A 20,317-nucleotide genomic window follows, 5' to 3' on the forward strand; every position below is an offset into this window, starting at 1 on the left:
TCCTTGTCATGACACTCATAATTCATCTTGGGTCCCTTTATCATCCCTCCACTTCTGATTGTTCAGATCTCCTAACCGCTGTTGCCCATCTACAAAGAACACAGTCCTTCAGGTTCTGTTCTGAACCTCCTTTAGGCAAAAGAGCTACTGGTGCAGTCACCCTCGGGGTTCCTGCTCCTCGTGAGAGTGAGAGTAATAGGAACAAATAGGTCTATTACATGATGAACATAATAAATGCTTTCCTCTCAGAGAAGATGGCAATCTTTCTTAAACTGATGCTGATTCTAGAATTTTGGAAGGCTTTGCTGAATCCATCACTGAAATCTCTAAAGATAGAAAAAGTAAAACTTTCTGACAGCATCATGCAGAAAATTGGATACATTCTCACAGCATGAGAAAACGCACTGCTGAGTGGGTATAATGCTAAATAATAATGGGACAATTTAAAGAGAGGAGTTGATGAGTCACAGGAATGCACAGTAAATGCTGCAGACAAATTAAGTAGCAGAAGACTCATTTTAGGAGGGTTCAGGGAAAAGATCAAAAGTATAGGATGGAATTAAGATGTGAGAAATGTGTTTGCTCAAAACTTGAATCCAATAGAAGAAACTGTTGGAAATTTTGAAAATGCTAAACTGCTAGTAAAAGTAAATTAAGAAAAGATGCTCAACTTCCCTGGCTACTAGGGAAATGCAAATCAAAACCACAATGAGATATCATCTCATACCCACCAGAATGGCCATAATCAATAAAACAGAAATGACAAGTGCTGGAGAGGATGTGCAGAAAGAGGCACACTTGTCCACTTCTGGTGGGAATGTCAAATGGTACAACCACTGTGGAAGGCAGTTTGGCAGTTCCTCAGGCAGCTAAGTATATAGAATTGCCATATGACCCGGCAATACCAGTGCTAGGCATCTACTCAGAGGACATGAGGGCAAGGATACAGTCAGACACTTATACACCAATGTTTATAGCAGCATTATCTAAAACTGCAAAGAGATGGAAACAGCCAAAATGTCCATCCACAGAAAAGTGGATAAACAAGCTGAAGCTGTGGTATATACATAAGATGGAATATTATGCAGCTGTAAGACAGAATAAAGTTATGAAGTATGTAACAACATGGATGGACCTTAAGGACATTATGCTGAATGAGATTAGCCAGAAACAAAAGGACAAATACTGTATGGTCTCACTGATATGAACTAACATTAATGAATGAAGTTGGAGAATTTCAGTTAAAGAACAGAGGTCATCAGGAGATAGAAACAGGGTAAATATTGGGTAATTGGAGCTGAAGGGATACAGATTTTGCAATGGGACTGATTGTAATAATTCAGAAATGGACAGCACAATACCACCTGATTGTGGTACAATAATGTTAGAACACAATGAAGCTGGATGTGAGAATGAAAGAAGGAGGCGGCCTGGGGGCACATATGAAATCAGAAGGAAAGATACATGGTAAAGACTGAGATGGTATAATCTAAGAATGCCTAGAGTGTATAATGATAGTGACTAAACATACAAATTTAAAAATGGTTTTGTATGAAGAAGAACAAAGGAATGTCAATATTGCAGGGTGTTGAAAATAGATGGCAATTCATATTTTAAACTTTAACTTACGTGTGAGACTAAAGCAAAAAAACGTTTATTTGGTACAAAATTTATATTTTGACTAGTGCATTTCCTAATATAACTTATGTGAACAGCTTAATTGAACACCATAAGTACATGGAATCTTGAATAGGGCATGAGATTTTGTAGGTTTCTACAGAGTAATGCCCCGATAAATCCCAGATGATTTGAACAGTGAATAAAAAAGTATTTTGCAAAGCCCCCTTGGGGGAATGGCAAGAAAGGGAGAAAACTCAACTTCCCCAAGTAGAGAATTCTTGATATTCTCACAAGCAGTGGGGACAACCAAAGCAATAGGTGAAGCCCTCAATTTGGGGGGTTGTTCATATGAAACTTAACCCCACAAAGGATAGGCTAAGGCTACTTAAAATTAGGCCTAAAAGTCGCCCCCAGAGGAACTCTTTTGTTGCTCAGATGTGGCCTCTCTCTCAGCCAACATGACAAGCAAAGTTACTGCCCTCCCCCTCTCTACGTGGGACATGACTCCCAGTGGTGTGGACCTTCCTGGCAAGATGGGACAGAAATCCTAGAATGAGCTGCAACTCAGCATCAAGGGATTGAGAAAACCTTCTTCACCAAAAGGGGGAAGAGTGAAATGTGACAAAATAAAATGTCAATGGCTGAGAGATTCCAAACAGAGTTAAGAGGCTATCCTACAGGTTATTCTTATGCATTATATAGACATCACCTTTCCAGTTAAGATGCAATGGAGAGGCTGGAGGGAACTGCCTGAAAATGTAGAGCTGTGTTCCAGTAGTCATGTTTCTTGAAGATGACTGTATAATGATAGAGTTTTCACAATGTGACTATGCGATTGTGAAAACCTTGTGTCTGATGCTTTTATCCACCTTATCGACAGATGAGTAAAACATACAGATTAAAAATAAATAATAGGGGGGAAAATGTTAAATTTAGTAGATCGAAATGCTAGTGATCAATGAAAGGAAGGGGTAAGGGGTATGGTATATATGAATTTTTTTCTGTTTTCTTTTTATTTTTTTCTGAATTGATACAAATACTCTAAGAAATGATCATGATGATGAAGATACAAGTATGTGATGATATTGTGAATTATTGATTATATATCAAGAATGGAATTATCATATGGTAAGAATGTTTGTGTTTGTATACTGTTATGTTGAATTTAAAAAAAAAGTAAATTAAGGCAAGGTAAGGGTAGCTCAGGGTTAGAATTTTCACCTGTCATGCCAGAGACCTGGGTTCGATTCCTGGAGCCTGCACATGCCCCCCCCAAAAAAGTAAATTAAAAATTCTTGACCACCAATTTCAAAAACACTTCACCTAAGTTCCCACAAAGAGTCTACTTTAAATAACTGAAGGAGGCATAGAATTGTGATCATTTAATATGGCATGAGGCTCTGGGTGAGAAACAAATTTTTTACAATGAACCTAATTTGTTTTCAAAAGTTGGATTACAAGTAAATGAGTTAAAGCTCTAACATTAAATCCCCAAATCTTATAGATACCGTATATTTAAAAAGAACACCTCTCAGGAGATATTATAGACAACTGCCAACCAAGAAGGTGGAACAAATTATTCTGAATACTTAATAGGAAAAAAAATAAATTAAACTAGGGCATTTAAAGAAAAGAATACAAAGGAATAGTTTGAAAAACTTAGGATATAAATGGAAACTCATTGGAAAATAAATCTCTAATCTTAAACTAGTAATAAGAGCTAAATGACTTGGATAATGCTATTTCAGGTAAATATTTGGGATACATAAAGATTATTTTTTTTATTAAGGTAAGTCAATTTGGTAATTGGTGAATTATCTCCTGCCCCGCTGCATCCCTGCAGATTGCAGAATCATGCAACCCCTTAACAAGACTGCAGAAAGTAGTGACTACAGCAGGAGAGTATGCAAATTTTATTTCTATCTTCAGCGATGAGCCATGAAAACCAGGAGGATGTTTAGTGACCATCCTACAATGTTACCTTTTACTTGATAGCTAAGACATGGCCAGGGCAGGCTCACACAGGAAGAGTCACAAAGGAGGTCTCTTGGAGGCAGAACTACGGTAGGAGTCGGGGGTGGGGGAGGAAGACTAGACTGTAAAGAACAGATGTAAGCACTACATCTCTAAATGTACTTATCTCCCTAATATGAATTCCTTTCATATCTTCCAATATTTTATATGTTATGTGATATAACATGGATTCTTTAAAAGTTGTGCTTGTCATAGAGCTTCCTGTGAAAAAGAAAACACTTTCCTCATCTTGCATCTTCTCCAATATTCTCGCTGGCTCCATTATTTCTTCCAAAGCCATTGCCTCCTCCATGGAAATATCCTGTACATTTCTAATCCTCCAATCTCTTCTCACCATCTGCCCATCAGACGATTCAGAAAAAAATTAAAGCACATGGAAAAGGATATCACTGAGCAGGGATTAGTAGGGATGGGTGCAGAATTTGAAGAATCGATGGAGTGGAACAGCTGCTCTGAAGGGTTACTTTGAAGCTTCCATGCAAATAGCATTTTACTCTCTTCCTCAAACCAGCTGTGTTTTTTTTTTTTCCAAATAAAAATTGTGAATGGCTTTATTCGCTTTTTATTTGAGGTTGAGGTAAGGGAGAAAAATTCCATTTGCATAGAAGCTGCATCTTCTCTCAAAGCAGATGAACTTCCAAGAGCCCAGGACAGCACACTAAGTCTGAGGACCTGTTTTTCAATCCACATGTTATCCTTCTTCTGGATATTTGTCTCTCTCATAACTTTAGCTTGATAAACTAAATTTATTGGTTTAATAAAAGCAAATCTTTTCTCAAGCAACAGGAAGGATGACTACATTTTTTTTTCCAATTGGGTTGGAGTAACTGCTCAGGCGAGAGCACGTGATTATACTGTGAGATGCTTAAAAAAAAAAAAAAGCCAAAATACCTTGACACTAGGAAGCTAATTCCATTCAGTTACTCTCCCATTTGATTTTCCTCTTTCCTCTCTTCCTTCTGTCTTTTCTCTTCCCTATTAACAGGAGTCCATTCTGAAATTCCTATAGTTTTGTGTTTTCATTTCTTTCCTTTGTAGTCAAACTCTTTGCTCCAGTCACATTCTGCATTTCATTACCTGTTAAGTACTAACAATTCCCTGGCAAAGCTTTCTTTAAAAAAACCTAAAAACTTCCCATGGTCCAAAATAGTAAGACCATCTCTAAAAACCCTTTCCTAATGTTTGTTTGCCTGATAATCTTCCCCAAAAAGGGCAAGGGCTGCATCAAAAATGAGTTATGGATACTGAGAAAACTGACTGAATTACTTTTCAACAAGATAAATATAATATCAACACATTTAATAAATCTTCACAAATCACAAAACATCTTATAGACAAGGTAGAGTACAGTTACAATAGATACATATTGTCTGAACAGTTTCTAAGGCTTTGCCTCATTTATGCTACCCCACCCTCAGCAAGAGTTGAGAAAACATCTAAAGGGCATCTTATCCTTTCTGATTATATAAAGTGACCATGACTCAATAGCAGCAAATATTCACAACATTTGCATATTCTGCCAACCATTACCCTAGGTATCTTCACCTCTTAGCATGATTTTGTTTTTGTTGGTCCTGCCTAATGGGAATTGTTGAGTCAGCTGAACAAGGACTGCATCATACACTAATTCTATTTACTGCAGCATATTTTGCCATAATATATTACCATATTTAAAGTCTAGTATAAATATGATTTTCCACTGGGAAAAATTCCACACAATTCAACAGTTTTCTGAAATTAGAAACATGATTTCCTTTTAGAGAAAAAACACCCTATAAAATTTTCAGTGAAATTACCAATGTCAAAAATACGGGTATTGAGGCCATAGAAATCTCTATTCTGTTGCTATGAATGAAAATTCTAAATTTTCACTTTTTGTTTCCTTTTAAAGATATCTTTAAGATGGTATTGTATGTATACTGATCCTTCTTTTAACCACAACAAAAAAAGACAGATTTAGTGATCTCCCAAAAATTGTGGTAAGCCTAAGTCACTAGACTAGAAAATGCAATAAAAACCATAAACACTTGTTAGTATCTGCTTTACAGATTACTTAATATTTATTAAGGTGAGCATAAGTATACTTGAATCATATATACTATAGGCTATCATATCCTATATATATATAGTTATGGGAAAATAAATCATACATTCTTTTCTAAAATTAACACTCAGTAAAACTTTTTAAAGAAAATCAAGTTAAATAAAATAAGTTAGAATTCATAGATATATTAGCCTGAAGAGGTAGTATTAAACATACTTTAAGTTTCAAGTCTGGATACAGGAAATCTGAGAATGATACCTTGACCAAATTTGTTCAGAGCTGAACAGATTTCAAGGTGAATTTCAAGGTATTTATTTTGTGAATTTGAGATTTTAAAAAGATTACAGAGGAAACAGACTGCAAAATTTCCCAAACCTTTTGACATTGTGGTAACTAACCATTTGCATTATTCATCTTCCTAGTTCTTCTAATTTTTTAAAAAGTTAAATAATCCAGCAAGATGAGGGAGAGGGAAGAAGAAAGGAAAGAGGAAAAACATAGGGAAAAAAATTCTAGGGTTTGTGTTTTGCCTTATTTCAGACTAGAGAAAATAGGATCATTTCATGAAATTGATATGAAAAGAGAGCATGGCTTTAGAATTGAAGGTGAAGGTGAAAAACATTAAAATTTCAATCACCAAAAATGCATTAAATGCATGTATAAAAGGTGCAGCTACAATACAGATCCTGATCCAAAAGAATAAAATCTCTTTTTTCAAAAAGTACTAAATCTAAGAATTGGCGAAAAAAAATAAAACAACACATTTCCTCATTTAAATTTGTTCATTTCATGTTCTGAACATCTCTTAATATGGCATATAACAACTGAAATATAATCCACCCTTACCAGACATGTCAAAACTATTTGTTGGAAGAACAAACTTGAATAAGATTTTAAAACCACTTTTAGTCTGTGACCATGGATTGATGAATTCCAAAATAGAAACTGACTGGTGTCAACATTTCATCATCTGAATTAAAAAATACTTACACTATTGGCTTTTCCAGGCGACTTCCCTGTGAACCAACAATCTCCCCCAACGTACAAAACACTTGTCCCAGAAAGTCCTAAAATAGATAAAAGGATTAAAGCTCATAAGTTCTCAAACTATGTTTACAACTATATACTTTGTACATTACATTTGCAATATTTTTGTTGCTGAATACTGAATTTTCTGATGACCAAAAATAAAATAAACTCAATATATATTCATTTTCCCATAAATTTACACAGCCTTTTGTGCTTTTAAATGCAGGGCTGGTTTGTTCTGAATTTTCAGACACTGCATTTCTTTTTTTTTTTTTATCTTTTAAACTAAAGTAAAAATGGAAAAAGTTCCATGTTTTTGGACTCACAATTGGCTTGAATTTGGATGTCTCTACAACTACTAAACACCACTGGCAGAAGAGACAAATTGTCAGAGCACACCACAGCTGTGACTAATGACACCAGGATTCCTTATAGAGGCAGGGTGATGTAGTGGCTAAGAGCTGAGTTATGCAACCATACCACCAGGTATCAATTCCAATACCACCAATTACTTTAAGGTAAGTACTCTAAATCTTTCTTATTCTAACTTATATTAATACCTCCCTCATAAGAGTTGTTTTGGGTGTTCACTGAGTTATAACATGAGTCAGTATTAGTACAGAGTAAGTGCCTATAAATGGGCATACTAAAATAAAGAATAAAGTTCATTCACACTCAACTAGATGATTCTTATTTTCAAGATTTAGAATAACCCTGCAAAATGAGAGGTCTGTTATTAATATTGCATTTCACAAAGAAACTAACAGTGTAGTAAGCTGATTTTCCATGTTTCACACAGTTAATAAACAGCCGAGTTAGGACTAACCCAGACTGTAGATTGATATGCTGCCTAACAATTTAATGCAACTTCACTTAGGTATTAAGTAAGGGCCCAGACACCATCTGGATATGAGGGTCAAGAAAACATGGAAGTGTTTTTCAGAGAGACACACACCCTTCTGTTTAGCCTGTATATATTTCAAAGAATTTCCTGGTCCTAACGGAGAAGGTGGGAGAGCTCCTTAAATTGTGCAGTGAACTATCCCAAAAGAAATCCTAAGAAGGATGGACAAGGGACTGATGGCAAACAAAAGGTTATTTTAATTATATTAAATAAAATGAAAGCCAACAAACTATTTGTTAAGCATGCAAAGCACTGTACTTAAGTTCCATGGGCACTACAGAGAACTGACTGCTCTCAAGTGAAAACAGCCAACATTTACGACAGACTTGCTATGTTCCAAGTACTATTTGATTTGTTCTAAACATGGACACATCAACTGCTCCTAATTTAAAATTAAGGACTAGTATTGCCCCCACTTTACAGATGAGGGAACTGAAGCATAGAGAAAGTAAGTAACTGCTCTGAGCCTTGTAAATTCAAGGTTGGCACACAATCATTAATTATGCCAAGCCATGCTCACTTGCTTCTAGTCTGATGAGAGGAATGCAATCCAGCCACACAAAAGTCTAACAAGCCACAATGGTAAAAATCACATGTGAAAAATGGGGCAGGGTTGGGGTGGTATGGGTCTAAGACTAAAGAGAGAAAAAAGACCACTGCATGTTAGGATAGGGAAATATTTTCCCAAAGGAAATAAGCCTTGACAGCTAGGTAAGAGTTAGATAGGTAAAAAGAAAACAGAGTTGGGCATTCTAGTTTTAAAGAACAGATCAAAGTTATGGGTAAGAATGTAATGAGGAAAAAAATCATATGTGATTTTTACCATTGTGGCTTGTTAGGCTTTTGTGTGGCTGGACTGTATCCCTCTCATCGGACTAGAGATGCGTGAACATGGCTTGGCATAATTAATGACTGTGTACCAACCTTGAATTTACAAGGATCAGGTAAAGGGCAGAAATGGACATACAGCCACAACTGTGAACAACTCTCTCAGCCAGGCAAAAGAGGGAATCTTGGGGTAATGAGAAGCAACTGGAAGCCATTCAGCAATGTAGGGAAATCACGAGAATAGCACATTCATTCACAAGATTTACCCAGGACACCACCTTACAGAACGAAACTGAAGAGGAAGGAAATAAAAAACTGGAAGCCAGATTGATCAGAAGACTATAATAGTTAATAAAAAGCAAATCCTTAAAGTGCAAAATAAGGTTGTAGTAAATAGCAGAGAATACTGCAAGGAAAAGTAACAGGATTTGTATACACTGTATTTACACGTTAGGGAGTGGGAGAAGGGAGGAGAGGAACAGACAGAAGTTGGTGGCAGACATTAAAAATACATCAACATAAAACTGTGAATAATTTTAAATTTTTTCTTAAACTAGGAAACAAGAATTTAAGGTAAAGCATTAAATATTTAATTTAAATCTTCTGAGTATAAACATATCTTTACCAATTTCAAAACAGATATTACAAATATGTTTATGGGTAAGTCCCATGGCAGCTAGTTGGGGCCAATAAATGAAGATTTGCAATTTAAAATTGCTCTACTGAGTCACCAGCAAAAAAAACATTCTAGGGATTCTGTAACTTTTTGAAGTATATATTGATGGGCAGCTACAAACACTAGATATACATGGATTTGGCCAATGGAGTAGGAAGTGTGATTAAATGTTGTTCTGTGATGTAGTCAGGAGAACAAGACAGAAATAATAAGAATGTCCATACTATGATAGACACATAACAGCAAATAAAAGAGAGCACACAAACATCATCACTGCTGAGCAAAAGAAAATTAAAATAATCAGTAAAATGCAAACCATTTTATACATGGTGTGAATCTACACACATTTCTACAGTTATCATAGACTTTGCCATATAATTTTGGTATTTATACAGTTGTTTTACTGCTGTGCGTTTGTATATTTCCTATCAAACAACATACTTACTACTCTCAATGCCAAAATCAGCATATAATATTTGTCAACTATGAATTGTGTTGGAAAGCAATCTGAATCAATTTTTTGGCCATATTAATAATTCGTATCTCCTATGGAGACATTTTACGCAATAGTAGTGGCATAATTAGTATCCTTTAGTAGGTATTTTTAGCCATTTTGGACTATGGTTAGATAAAAATGGAAATAAAAAAGCAAGCTATAATATGAACTGCTTTACTGTTTCATACTATCCTGCTGTGTTCTACTTGGTAAAATTTCATGATTAAGTTATAATAGTATTTCCATGCACCTTTCTTCAACTTCAGCAAATATACAGTCCAAATCTAGTTTGTAACTATTAGACTCTCCCCAAACTATGAGATCAATACATACTTGCTGAATGAATCATTACTTTATAATCTAAAAAATAGAATGACAAACTTAGTTTTGAAATCTGTTTAAATGTCCTATATATCTGTCAGTATATAGGACACATTCTACCACTCTCAAAATGTATTAAAAAAATAACCCAGAATCTAATACTCTGGTATTAAAGCTGAAAGACTTAGCAGTGAGAGGTGGAATGGACAAGAAAGAAGCAGAGAGCAGAGTCATAAAAAACCTTATAACAATAATATCAGTCTCACCTTGCAAAGGCAGTTAATAAAGTAATATCGCAAATTAGAGGGACTGTTTGGATTATTCCAATAACAATTTAAATCTAATTTACTGCTACCATAATCCAGCTAAAAATCTAAGGAAGCATAGCTAGGACATCAGGAACAAGCTAATTACTATTCAAACAAATGTGTGTTTCTCTCTCTTTTTGTGTTAATATCCAGGGAATCTCTACTTTAACTGAATGCATAAGCCTAATGGTCTAATTCCTTCATGTTCATTACTCTGCTATTTATTTTTACCAATTTTTACTGATCAATTCCCTCCATCTACATGTACTATGTATGATTTTTTAATTTTATTTTATATTATAGCTTGCAACCTAGTTGCCTATATTCAAAAAATCTGCATTACTATTTTCATACTTTAATAATTCAGTGCCTATAAAATGTAAACTTTCTTAGCAATAAATGAACTGGTATTGTTGTTTGCTGGTATGTTGGCGTGCTTGCTTGCGAGGTATCAGTATTAATGAATCCTATATATCCTTTGTTTAAAAATATTTTACATGCATACATATATACATTTATGTAGTTAAGTTAGCAAACGAGTATAATATACTCTCTAAGGTTTGCATTGCCTGTATTCACAGTCTGGCTGAACTAAAGTCTCCATCTCAATTACCTTATCTAAAAAGTGAAGCATAATAAATAGTATCTACCTCATAAGCTGTCAGGAAGACTAAATAATATATGCAAAGCACTCAGAAAAGAGCTTCGTGATCACATAATAAATGTCTGCCTCCTTCCATCTCCCTATTCCTCCCACGGTTAACAGAATATTACCATATACTCAGAATTTATTACTTGCCACTAGATTCCAGTACTGGGGATACTATAATTATCTGAAGAAATAATATATATTCTTTTCCAAAACCACTTCACAATCATATTAAATACATATTTGTTTTTAAAAATCTTCACTTTAAGGGTCTTTATAAAATCAGATTATATACCAACTCATCATATATAAAAAAAACTAACAAACATATATGTATAAAAGAACATTAAAACAATAGTGTGATCAGCTTGGAGGCTCATCATTTTTAAGTGAAATTTCTAATTTCTATACTCTCATAAAACTAGTCAACACATTTTTTTTTGTATTTGGCATCATCATGTACAATTTCACAAGCATGCAACAGGATCGCATCTTTCTCCTAAAAGTGCAAAAAGATCATCTTTAACTCTCTTCCCAGTTTTATAAGGTGTTTCAATGAACTTCTGAAAATATAATTTCCTTAATTGATATTTTGTATTAAAAGACATAAAAAATAGACTTCGTGATAGCTTGTTTTAATATAGCACAGTAACTGGGAACAATTAAATATTCCCGGGTTAACCATTCAATTTCTTGATGAGGTAGATTCATGACTACTTCCTTCCTGGGGCTTCTATCCATTTTGTGGCCATTTAACTGACTTTTTTTTGCAAATTTACGGTAATGCAGTCAGAACAAGAGAAAATGAGTTAGACAAAATATCTTAATTTTTTATAATATTTTAACCATGTGGTAAAAGCCTAGTAAGGAAATAAAATTTATATTACCTATGAAAATTTACTGTTGGAATTACCTACTAATATTTTATTGGTGGTACACCCTGCTAATACTGATGACTTTCCTTGTATTTCATTAAGTCATGGCAATCATTTATAATAATTGAAAATATTACTTCTTTGCTCCAGTAATTACTCATACTTTTCTACTGATTTTTAGCAGATCTAGATGCTGTTCACACACAGGAACATGGGAAAAATTAAAAAATCATCAATAGCAAATAAATCACACTTTAAAAAAATATCATACCCCAAAAAAAGAAAACAAAACAGCTTCTTCATATATATTTCTCTATTTAAATAACTGCATTGACTTCCAACTTTATAGGCTGATTGATTGTTCTGAAATCTTTATCTCAAGTCTCAAATACGGCATCATCAATAACTCCATTTGGATGATTCTTGGTGTTTCAAATTTAGTAAGAACTTGGCCTGACTTCACTCCCCAGCCTCAATCTCTTCCTCCCAATTCTTCCCCACTGCAATAAACTGTATAAATGTCTACCCATTTTTCTCACCAAAAATCTAGGAGTCATTCTAACTTCTTGTCTCACCATTACATCACCAATTCATCAGCCATTATACCACCAACACACATTCCAAATCTGACCATGCCTTATTTCACCGGCTATAACCTCTAAATGTTCCTCAACTAGTCAGTTTATAACAATCTTGTAAGTGGTCTCCCTGATTCTATTCCTGTTTACTAAACCTTTTCTCCAACTGAGTGGCCACAATCATCATTTTAAGGCATAAAGCAGATCATGTTGTTCACCCACTTAAAGCACCCAATGGACTTCTGTTCAACCAAGATGGTGGCATAACATGCTCCAGGATACTGTTTCCTCACAGAATCTTTGAACAGCTAGAAAAAAAAACTGGCAGAGCCATCATCTTCCTCAGAGTTACAGAAAACAGTTAAAATTTTGCAATAAGTAGGTGAGTGGCAAAGCAAGAAACCACTATTTAAAAACAGTAGGAGAAGTTCAAGGTGCCTTGCCAAACCTCCTGAAATCCATCTGGTGCAGCATGGAGCCAGCCTGCACCCATTTTGTGGGTCCATGGCCCTATTCCTGGGGAACAGAGGGCATACAGTGATTCTGTATATCAGTGCAAATCTATCAGGTGGCAGCCTAAGAGACTGAACCAGGATATCTGTTTATGGCCCCTGATTCCAGAAGCAGCTTGCAGACAGCTAAAGCAATGTAAGAAGTAATCAAATTAAAGCAGCCTGAGGGAAAGGATTACCTGCTTCAGTACATAAGACAGAGCAATGGGGGTAGAGGGGAAGAGTTTACCTTCGAGGGAGGAAAGGGGGCATTCAGATCCTTGTGGATGTGGGAATAGGTAAGGTTAGGAATGCAAGATCAGGAAAAGATGAATGCTCAGAAAAGATAGAAAGGAATCTGTGCATACAAATCAGACTGATTTTCTTGGTTGCAGGGCTAAAATCTGAAAAAGAGCACCAGCCAACACAAAGCCAATTTGGAAAGACTGTGAAAGGAGTTTATTTTTGGCATCAGTTTTTTTGTTTGTTTGCTTGTTTTCTGTTTGCCAGTAACTGGCATGCAAGGAAATCTCTTTCATATCACTGAACGGATTACAAACTCAAGAAACAGACAGGTGAGGGAGTTAAATTCCAGAATTAATACATTAAAATATATAGTGTAGAACAAAAAATTATAGGCAATCAAAAAATGAAATGATGGTTCACACACAGGAACATGAGAAAAATTTGAAAGTCATCAGTAGCAAAAAAATCTCACTTTAAAAAAAAAATCATACCAAAAATAAAATTTCAAAATATAATGATCTTCAAATGCTCAAAGAACTAAAGGAAAATACTGAGAAAGAATTAAAGAATATCAGAAAAACAATGAATGGAAAAAAAATAAGAATATCAATAAAAAATAGAAATTATAAAAAGGATCCAGGGAGTGCAAGAATAGTTCAGTGGTAGAACTCTTGCCTGCCATGCAAGAGTCCCAGGTTCAAATCTCAGCCCATGCACTTCCAAAAAAACAAACAAGAAAAACAATAAAAATTCAACAAATGGTGCTGTAATAACAGGATACTCACACGGAAAAATAATGAAATGTGACCCCTGCCATACAGCATACCAAAATAAAGGGATCCAAACAGAAATAGTAGAAATGAAGACCACAATAACTGAAATAAAAAATTTGTTGGAAGGTACCAACAGCAGGTTGGAGCTGGCAGAAGAAAGAGTCAGGGAACTTGAAGAAATGACCACTGAAATGATTTTGGATGAGGGAAAGAGGGGAAAAGTAATGAAGAAAAGTGAGCCAAGCTTAAGAGACCAGTGAGATACAATCAAGCAAACCAATACATGCACTATGGGAATTCCAGAGGGAGAACAGGGAGAAAGGTACAGAAGTAATATTCAAAGAATTAATAACAGAAAACTTCCCAAATTTAAAAAACATTACTATACACATTCAAAAATCTCAACAAACCCAAAACAGGATAAAAATGAAGAGCAGTACATCCTAACATATTATCACCAAACTGTGAAATGCCAAATACAAACAGAATTCTGAAAGATACAAAAGAAAGCAGCATGTGATGTGCAATGGAGCCTCAACAAGATTAACTATGATTTCTAATTAGAAACCATGGAGGCAAAAAGGCAGTGGGATTACATATTCAAAATGCTGAAAGAAAATAACTGTCACCCAAGCATTTCCTATCCAATGAAAGCTGTCTTTCAAAATGACAGAGGTATTAAGAAACAGCCAGATAAAATAAACCTGAGAGATTTACTAGACCTGCCCTACAACCAATACTAAAGGGAGACCTTCAGAATGAAAAGAAAAGACACTGTTCAGCAGATTAAAAAGGCATAAGAAAATAAAGAACTGTAGTAAAGGTAACCACATGGGTAATTATAAACACAGATGCCACTTAATTGCATTTCTGGTAATTTAATTCTTACAGACTCTAAAATGCAAATGCATAAAGTAATAATAAATCTATGGTTTTAGACCACACAATGTACGTAGATAGAATTTGTAACAGGTGCAACAAAAAGGTCCGGGAATAGAGAAGTATGAGAACATGCATTGTACATGTTATTGAAGTTAAGTTGGTATCAGACCAATTATGATTGTTATGTATTTAGTATGTTAAATTTTAATTCCATGAAAACCACAAGGAAAATATCTGTAACATATACAGAGATAGAAATGAAAAGGGACTCAAAATGGTACAAATAGCAAATGGTATGAAAAAGTCCTGCATTACCAGTAGTTACTTAAAATGTAAGTGGATTGAAGTCCACAGTAAAAACATAGAGAGTGAAGAGTGAATAAAGTCATGACCCAACTTTATGCTGTTTACAAGAGACTCACCTTAAATTTAAAGACAGAAGTAGGTTGAAAATGGAAGGGTGAAAAAACATTGAATGCAAACAGTAACCAAAAGAGGGCTTGGATACCTATACTAATATCACATAAAGTAAACTTTAAGTGAAAAACTGTTACAAGGGACAAAGAAGGTAACCATATACTGGTAAAGGGGTCAATTCAAAAAGAAGAGATAATAATTATAAATATATTTATACCTAACAGCTGAGTTCCAAAACATATGGAACAAATCCTGACTGACATGAAGGAAGCAATAGGTAGTACTACATTAATAGTAAAAAATTCAAAACACCACTTTCAATAATGGACAGAATATCAAGAGGAGAAGATCGATAAGGAAACAGAAGACTTGAGCAATGCTATAAGGTAACAACTTCTAACAGACATGCATAGGACACTTCACCCAGCAACAGAATACACATTCTTCTCTAGTGCACATGTATCATTTTATAGGATAGACCATATGCTAGGTCACAAAACAAGTCTCAATCAATTTAAAAACACTGAAATTATTCAATGTATCTTCTCCAATGAAAATGGAGTGAAATAAGAATTCAACAGCAGAGGTAGAACTGGACAACTTGCAAATATGTGGATGTTAAACAACAAACTTTTCAGCAACCAAAGGGTCAAATAAGAAATCTCAAGGAAATAAGGAATTATGCGTGGTGACTGAAAATGAAAACAAAACACACAAAAACATACGGGATGCAGGGCAGGCCACAGTGGCTCAGTGGCAGAGTTCTCAACTGCCAATGCCAGAGACCTGGGTTCAATTCCTGGGGCTTGCCCATGTAAAAAAAAAAAAAAAACAAAAAACATATGGGATACAACAAAGGGCAGTTCTGAGAGGGAAATTTATAGTTGTAAATGCTCACATTAAAAAAGAAGATTTCAAAGAGAGACCTAAATATCCTAAAGGAGAAACTAGAAAGATAAGAGCAAATAAATGAAAGGTAAGAAAAAAGGAGAAAATAACAAAGATTAGAGCAGATATAAATGAAATAGAAAATTTACAAACCTAAAAGTGAATTAATGAAACCAAAAGTTACTTCTTTAAAAAGATCAATTAAATTGACAAATCTTTAGCTAACCTGACAAGGACAAAAGAGAGAAGACACACCAAAACAAAAAATGGAATGTGAGACAGTACTACTGACTCCACACAAAAAAGGTTCATTAAGAGAACATTATTAACAGTGGTATGTCAACAAGGGAGATAACCTAGACAGAATGGACAAATTCCCACCAAAGAGACCAAATCAGTAATCAAAAGCCTCTCACAACGAAAAGCTCAGGACCAAACAGTTTCACTGGCAAAGAACTGACACCAATCCTGCTCCAGCTCTTCCATAAAATGTAAGAGGAAGGAACACTTCCTAACTCACTCCAGGAAGACTGCAAAACCCTAATTCCAAAGACAGATAAAGATATTACCAAAAAAAAGAAAATTACACACCAATATCTCTTGTGGATATAGATGCAAAAATCATCACCAAAATACTAACCACAAAAGCACATTAAAGGGAATTTTCCCAAAATATGAGCTGTTCAAAATAAGAAAAATCAATCAAAGTAATATACCAAATTAAAAGAATAAAGGGAAAAAATGACACGATCATCTCAACTAATGAAGGAAAGGCATTTGATAAAACCCAGGACCCCACCCCTTCCTTTTTTCTTCACTTGGGCAGGCAGTGGGAATCGAACCTGGGTCTCCCGCATGGCAGGTGAGAACTCTGCCTGCTGAGTCACCGTGGCCCGCCCCAGGACCCCTTTTTGATAAAAACATTCAGAACACTAGAAATAGAAGGAAACAATCTCAACATGTTAAAAAGCACATATGAAAAAAGCACAGGTAATATCATACTCAATGCTGAAACACTGTAAGCTTTCCCTGTAAGATCTGGAACCAGAAAAGGATTCCCACTGTCACTACTGTTATTCAACACGGAACTTAGAGTTCTAACAGAACAATTAGACAAGAAAAAGAAATAAAAAGGATCCAAATTGAAAAGGAAGACGTAAAACTGTCCTTATTTACAGAGGGCATAAGCTACATACAGAAAACTATGAAAATTTCACAATAAACTGACTTGAGCTAATAAATCAATTCAGCAAAATGACAGGGTATTTCAGGCAAAAATGAATGATATTTCTAGACAGTTGTATTGAACAAACTGAACAGGAAATGAAGAAAAAAGTTCCATTTATAAAAGCAACTGGAAGACTCAACTATCTAGGAATAAATTTAACCATGGATATAAAGGACATTTACACAGGAAACTACAAAAATTACTTGAAGAAATTAAAGAAGATCTAACTAAATGGAAGGACACTTGGTGCTCATGGATTGGAAGACTAAATATTACTAAGATGTCAATTCTACAGATTCATGTTGCAACTCCTATCAAAATTCCAGCAGCCTTTTTTGCATGAAAAAAAAATCCAAACTTTTTTTTTAAGCATAGTCTATAAATCTCTAATCATCTGAATCCTGTGTACCCATCCAAACTATTTCATTCCACTCTCTTTGTTATTCATATTCCTCTACATATGACAGCTATCTTTCTGTTAGGCCAACATTCCAAATTCCTTCCTGACTCAAGGTCATCCACTGCTCTTCCTTCTGCCCAGAATGTATTTTCCCTTTAGCTGTATTAGTGTTCCCTGAATAAATAAGATCTGATCTATCCCCAAAACTCTAAAACATAAATTATTTTACAACAAGGATCTTGTTTGTCTTCATTGCTATATCCTTAACACTAGAAAAGTACCTGGAATATATGTATTGTCTGTCTGAATGTAAGTATATAAATATTAGAATACAGTTTAGTTATATATGGGTTAATTTTGCTTTGTATTCTAATTAAAGACACTCACCCCACTTATAATTCTGCTCCCATGAGAAAATGCGTTTCATGATCCAAACAATTACCTTCCAAATGAAATTGTGAAACATAACTGATCTATATGTGCAAGTTTATATGCAAAAAAAATTTGAAGACATTTTAAATAACATACACACCTTTACTGAATACTAGTGTTTTGGGGCCAAAATAATCCCATGAGTCATTAACACTTCTAAAACAAAACTTTTAGTGCAGGCCTTCTGTGATCAACTCAGTGAATATATGCATTTTAACTGCTTCATGGTGTGAAAATTGAGTACACCGAGTACAGTGCTGTCATCTGGTCCAGCACTCCGAGTAGAATCATAAATGTACCAATTATTGGCCTGTTGTTAATCTTTTTTATTAATGATTTGGCTGATGGCAATTAAATTATGCTAATCAAAGTATGCTACGTAGTTCTGCTAATGGCACTAAGATGTGTGGGTTCACTAGCATGTTAGGGAACAAGTGTGGGATTCAAAATGCCATGTTTTGTTCGCAGGACTTAACAGTTCCAGGGAAAAATATTTAGTAAAGTTATTTTCTCAGAGAATCACAAAGGAGATAAATCCCCCAAAGGGAGTATGTCCCTGGATTCCTTGAGTCTTAGCCTGGAGTGCAATGCTTTTGCATGAAAAACTTTTCTGCCACCAATGGAATCAACTGAATGATACTGCTCCTTTATGTTCCACGTACCTCATATTAATGTGCAGTGTTAAAATCTAAGATAGAGTTTAATATTATATTCCCATTTCCCTAATACTTCCAAAAAAAAAAAAAAAGAATATGACCTAAGATCTTTAGTCATCCTAAAAGTGTTTCTTTCAAAATTATCTGAAATGAGAATGAAAAAATTTTTCATTTTTGCTCTTTCAAGGAATCTCTATTGACACAAAATCCCTCTTTGTAAGAGGAAAGTATCTGCACTGCACTCCAAGCTAGGGCACTCAGCAGTCTTTTCTAAAAGCTTCCAGTTACATTTCACTTTACAAAATTGTCAGGTAGACAACCATACTTTTAAAGATTGGTATCCTTGGGGAACAGACTTAGCTTGTTTATGGGTTCCTCTTATCTTCCAAATGCCTCATGAATTCCTCTTTGGTTGAATACGTTCCGGGCCCTTTTACCTAAAATCTGTACTTTGGATGCTTTCCAATAGTGTAGGGCTTTTTTTGTGCTTAATTTTCAACTGAAATTCAAGGCACTCATCTCTAACAATTTTTATAAATGCTCAAAAACAAGTTTCCTTCTCTTTTACATGTTCATCCAGCTTAGCACATATTAACTAATTCTTATTGTCCACTAAATACATTTAAGAAATATAACAGAGAGTAATAAAAAGGATAGATGGAAAATGTGACATACTTTAAACCATGAAACCTATAGGAGGCTACTGCACCTATTTAGGAGAACAGTAATAAGATTCTGAACGAAGGCAGTAACAGCAAGAAAGGATAAAAGGAGACGGACAGAGCAACAATTATTGTCAGAATGATGAGGATTTGATGCCCCATTCCCTGTAGTGTATGAAACAGAAAGAGAAGGTTCAAGATGCAGCCAAGTCATGAGATTTTGTAGGTTTGTCCAGGTTGGTGTGATGCCCCAATAAATTTCAGTGTGATCTGAACAGTGAATAAAGAAGTATTTGCAAAGTTTCCTTGGGGTCTGGGGAGAAAGGGGGGATATTCAACTTCCCCATTCGGAGAATTCCCGATATTCTCACAAGCAGTAGGGACACCCAAATCAATAGACTGAACCCTTGATCTTGGGGTTTGTTCCTATGAAACTTATCCCCACAAAGGATAGGCTAAGCCTACTTAAAATTATGCCCAAGAGTCACCCCCAGAGGACCTCTTTTGTTGCTCAGATGTGGCCTCTCTCTCTCTCAGCCAACACAGCAAGCAAACACACTGCCCTCCCCTTCTCTATGTGGGGCATGACTCCCAGGGGTGTAAACCTCCCTGGCAAGGTGGGAGAGAAATCCTAGAATGAACTGGGACTCAGCATCAAGGGACTGAAAAAGCCTTCTCGATCAAAAGGGGAAAGAGAAATGAGACAAAATAAAGTATCAGTGGGTGAGAGATTTTAAACAGAGTCAAGAGGTTATCCTGGAGGTTATTCTTATGCATTATATAGATATCCCCTTTTTAGCTTGTGGTGTATTGTAGTGGCTGGAGGAAAGTGCCTAAAACTGTAGAGTTGTGTTCCAGTAACCATGTTTCATGAAGATGA

General features: G+C 35.2%; 1 protein-coding gene across 2 annotated transcripts in view; it reads right to left on the bottom strand.

The window, feature by feature from the left end:
• Window positions 1-20,317, bottom strand: part of CPNE8 (copine 8) — a 236,060-nt gene that overhangs the window by 127,625 nt on the left and 88,118 nt on the right. For both annotated transcript variants that reach the window (XM_077170498.1, XM_077170499.1), the window contains exon 6: window positions 6,689-6,765. In XM_077170498.1, the coding sequence (XP_077026613.1) occupies window positions 6,689-6,765 (77 nt within the window). The remainder of the gene's footprint in view (window positions 1-6,688; window positions 6,766-20,317) is intronic.

Source organism: Tamandua tetradactyla, chromosome 7, assembly GCF_023851605.1.
Source record: "Tamandua tetradactyla isolate mTamTet1 chromosome 7, mTamTet1.pri, whole genome shotgun sequence".
NCBI classification, from domain to species: domain Eukaryota; kingdom Metazoa; phylum Chordata; class Mammalia; order Pilosa; family Myrmecophagidae; genus Tamandua; species Tamandua tetradactyla.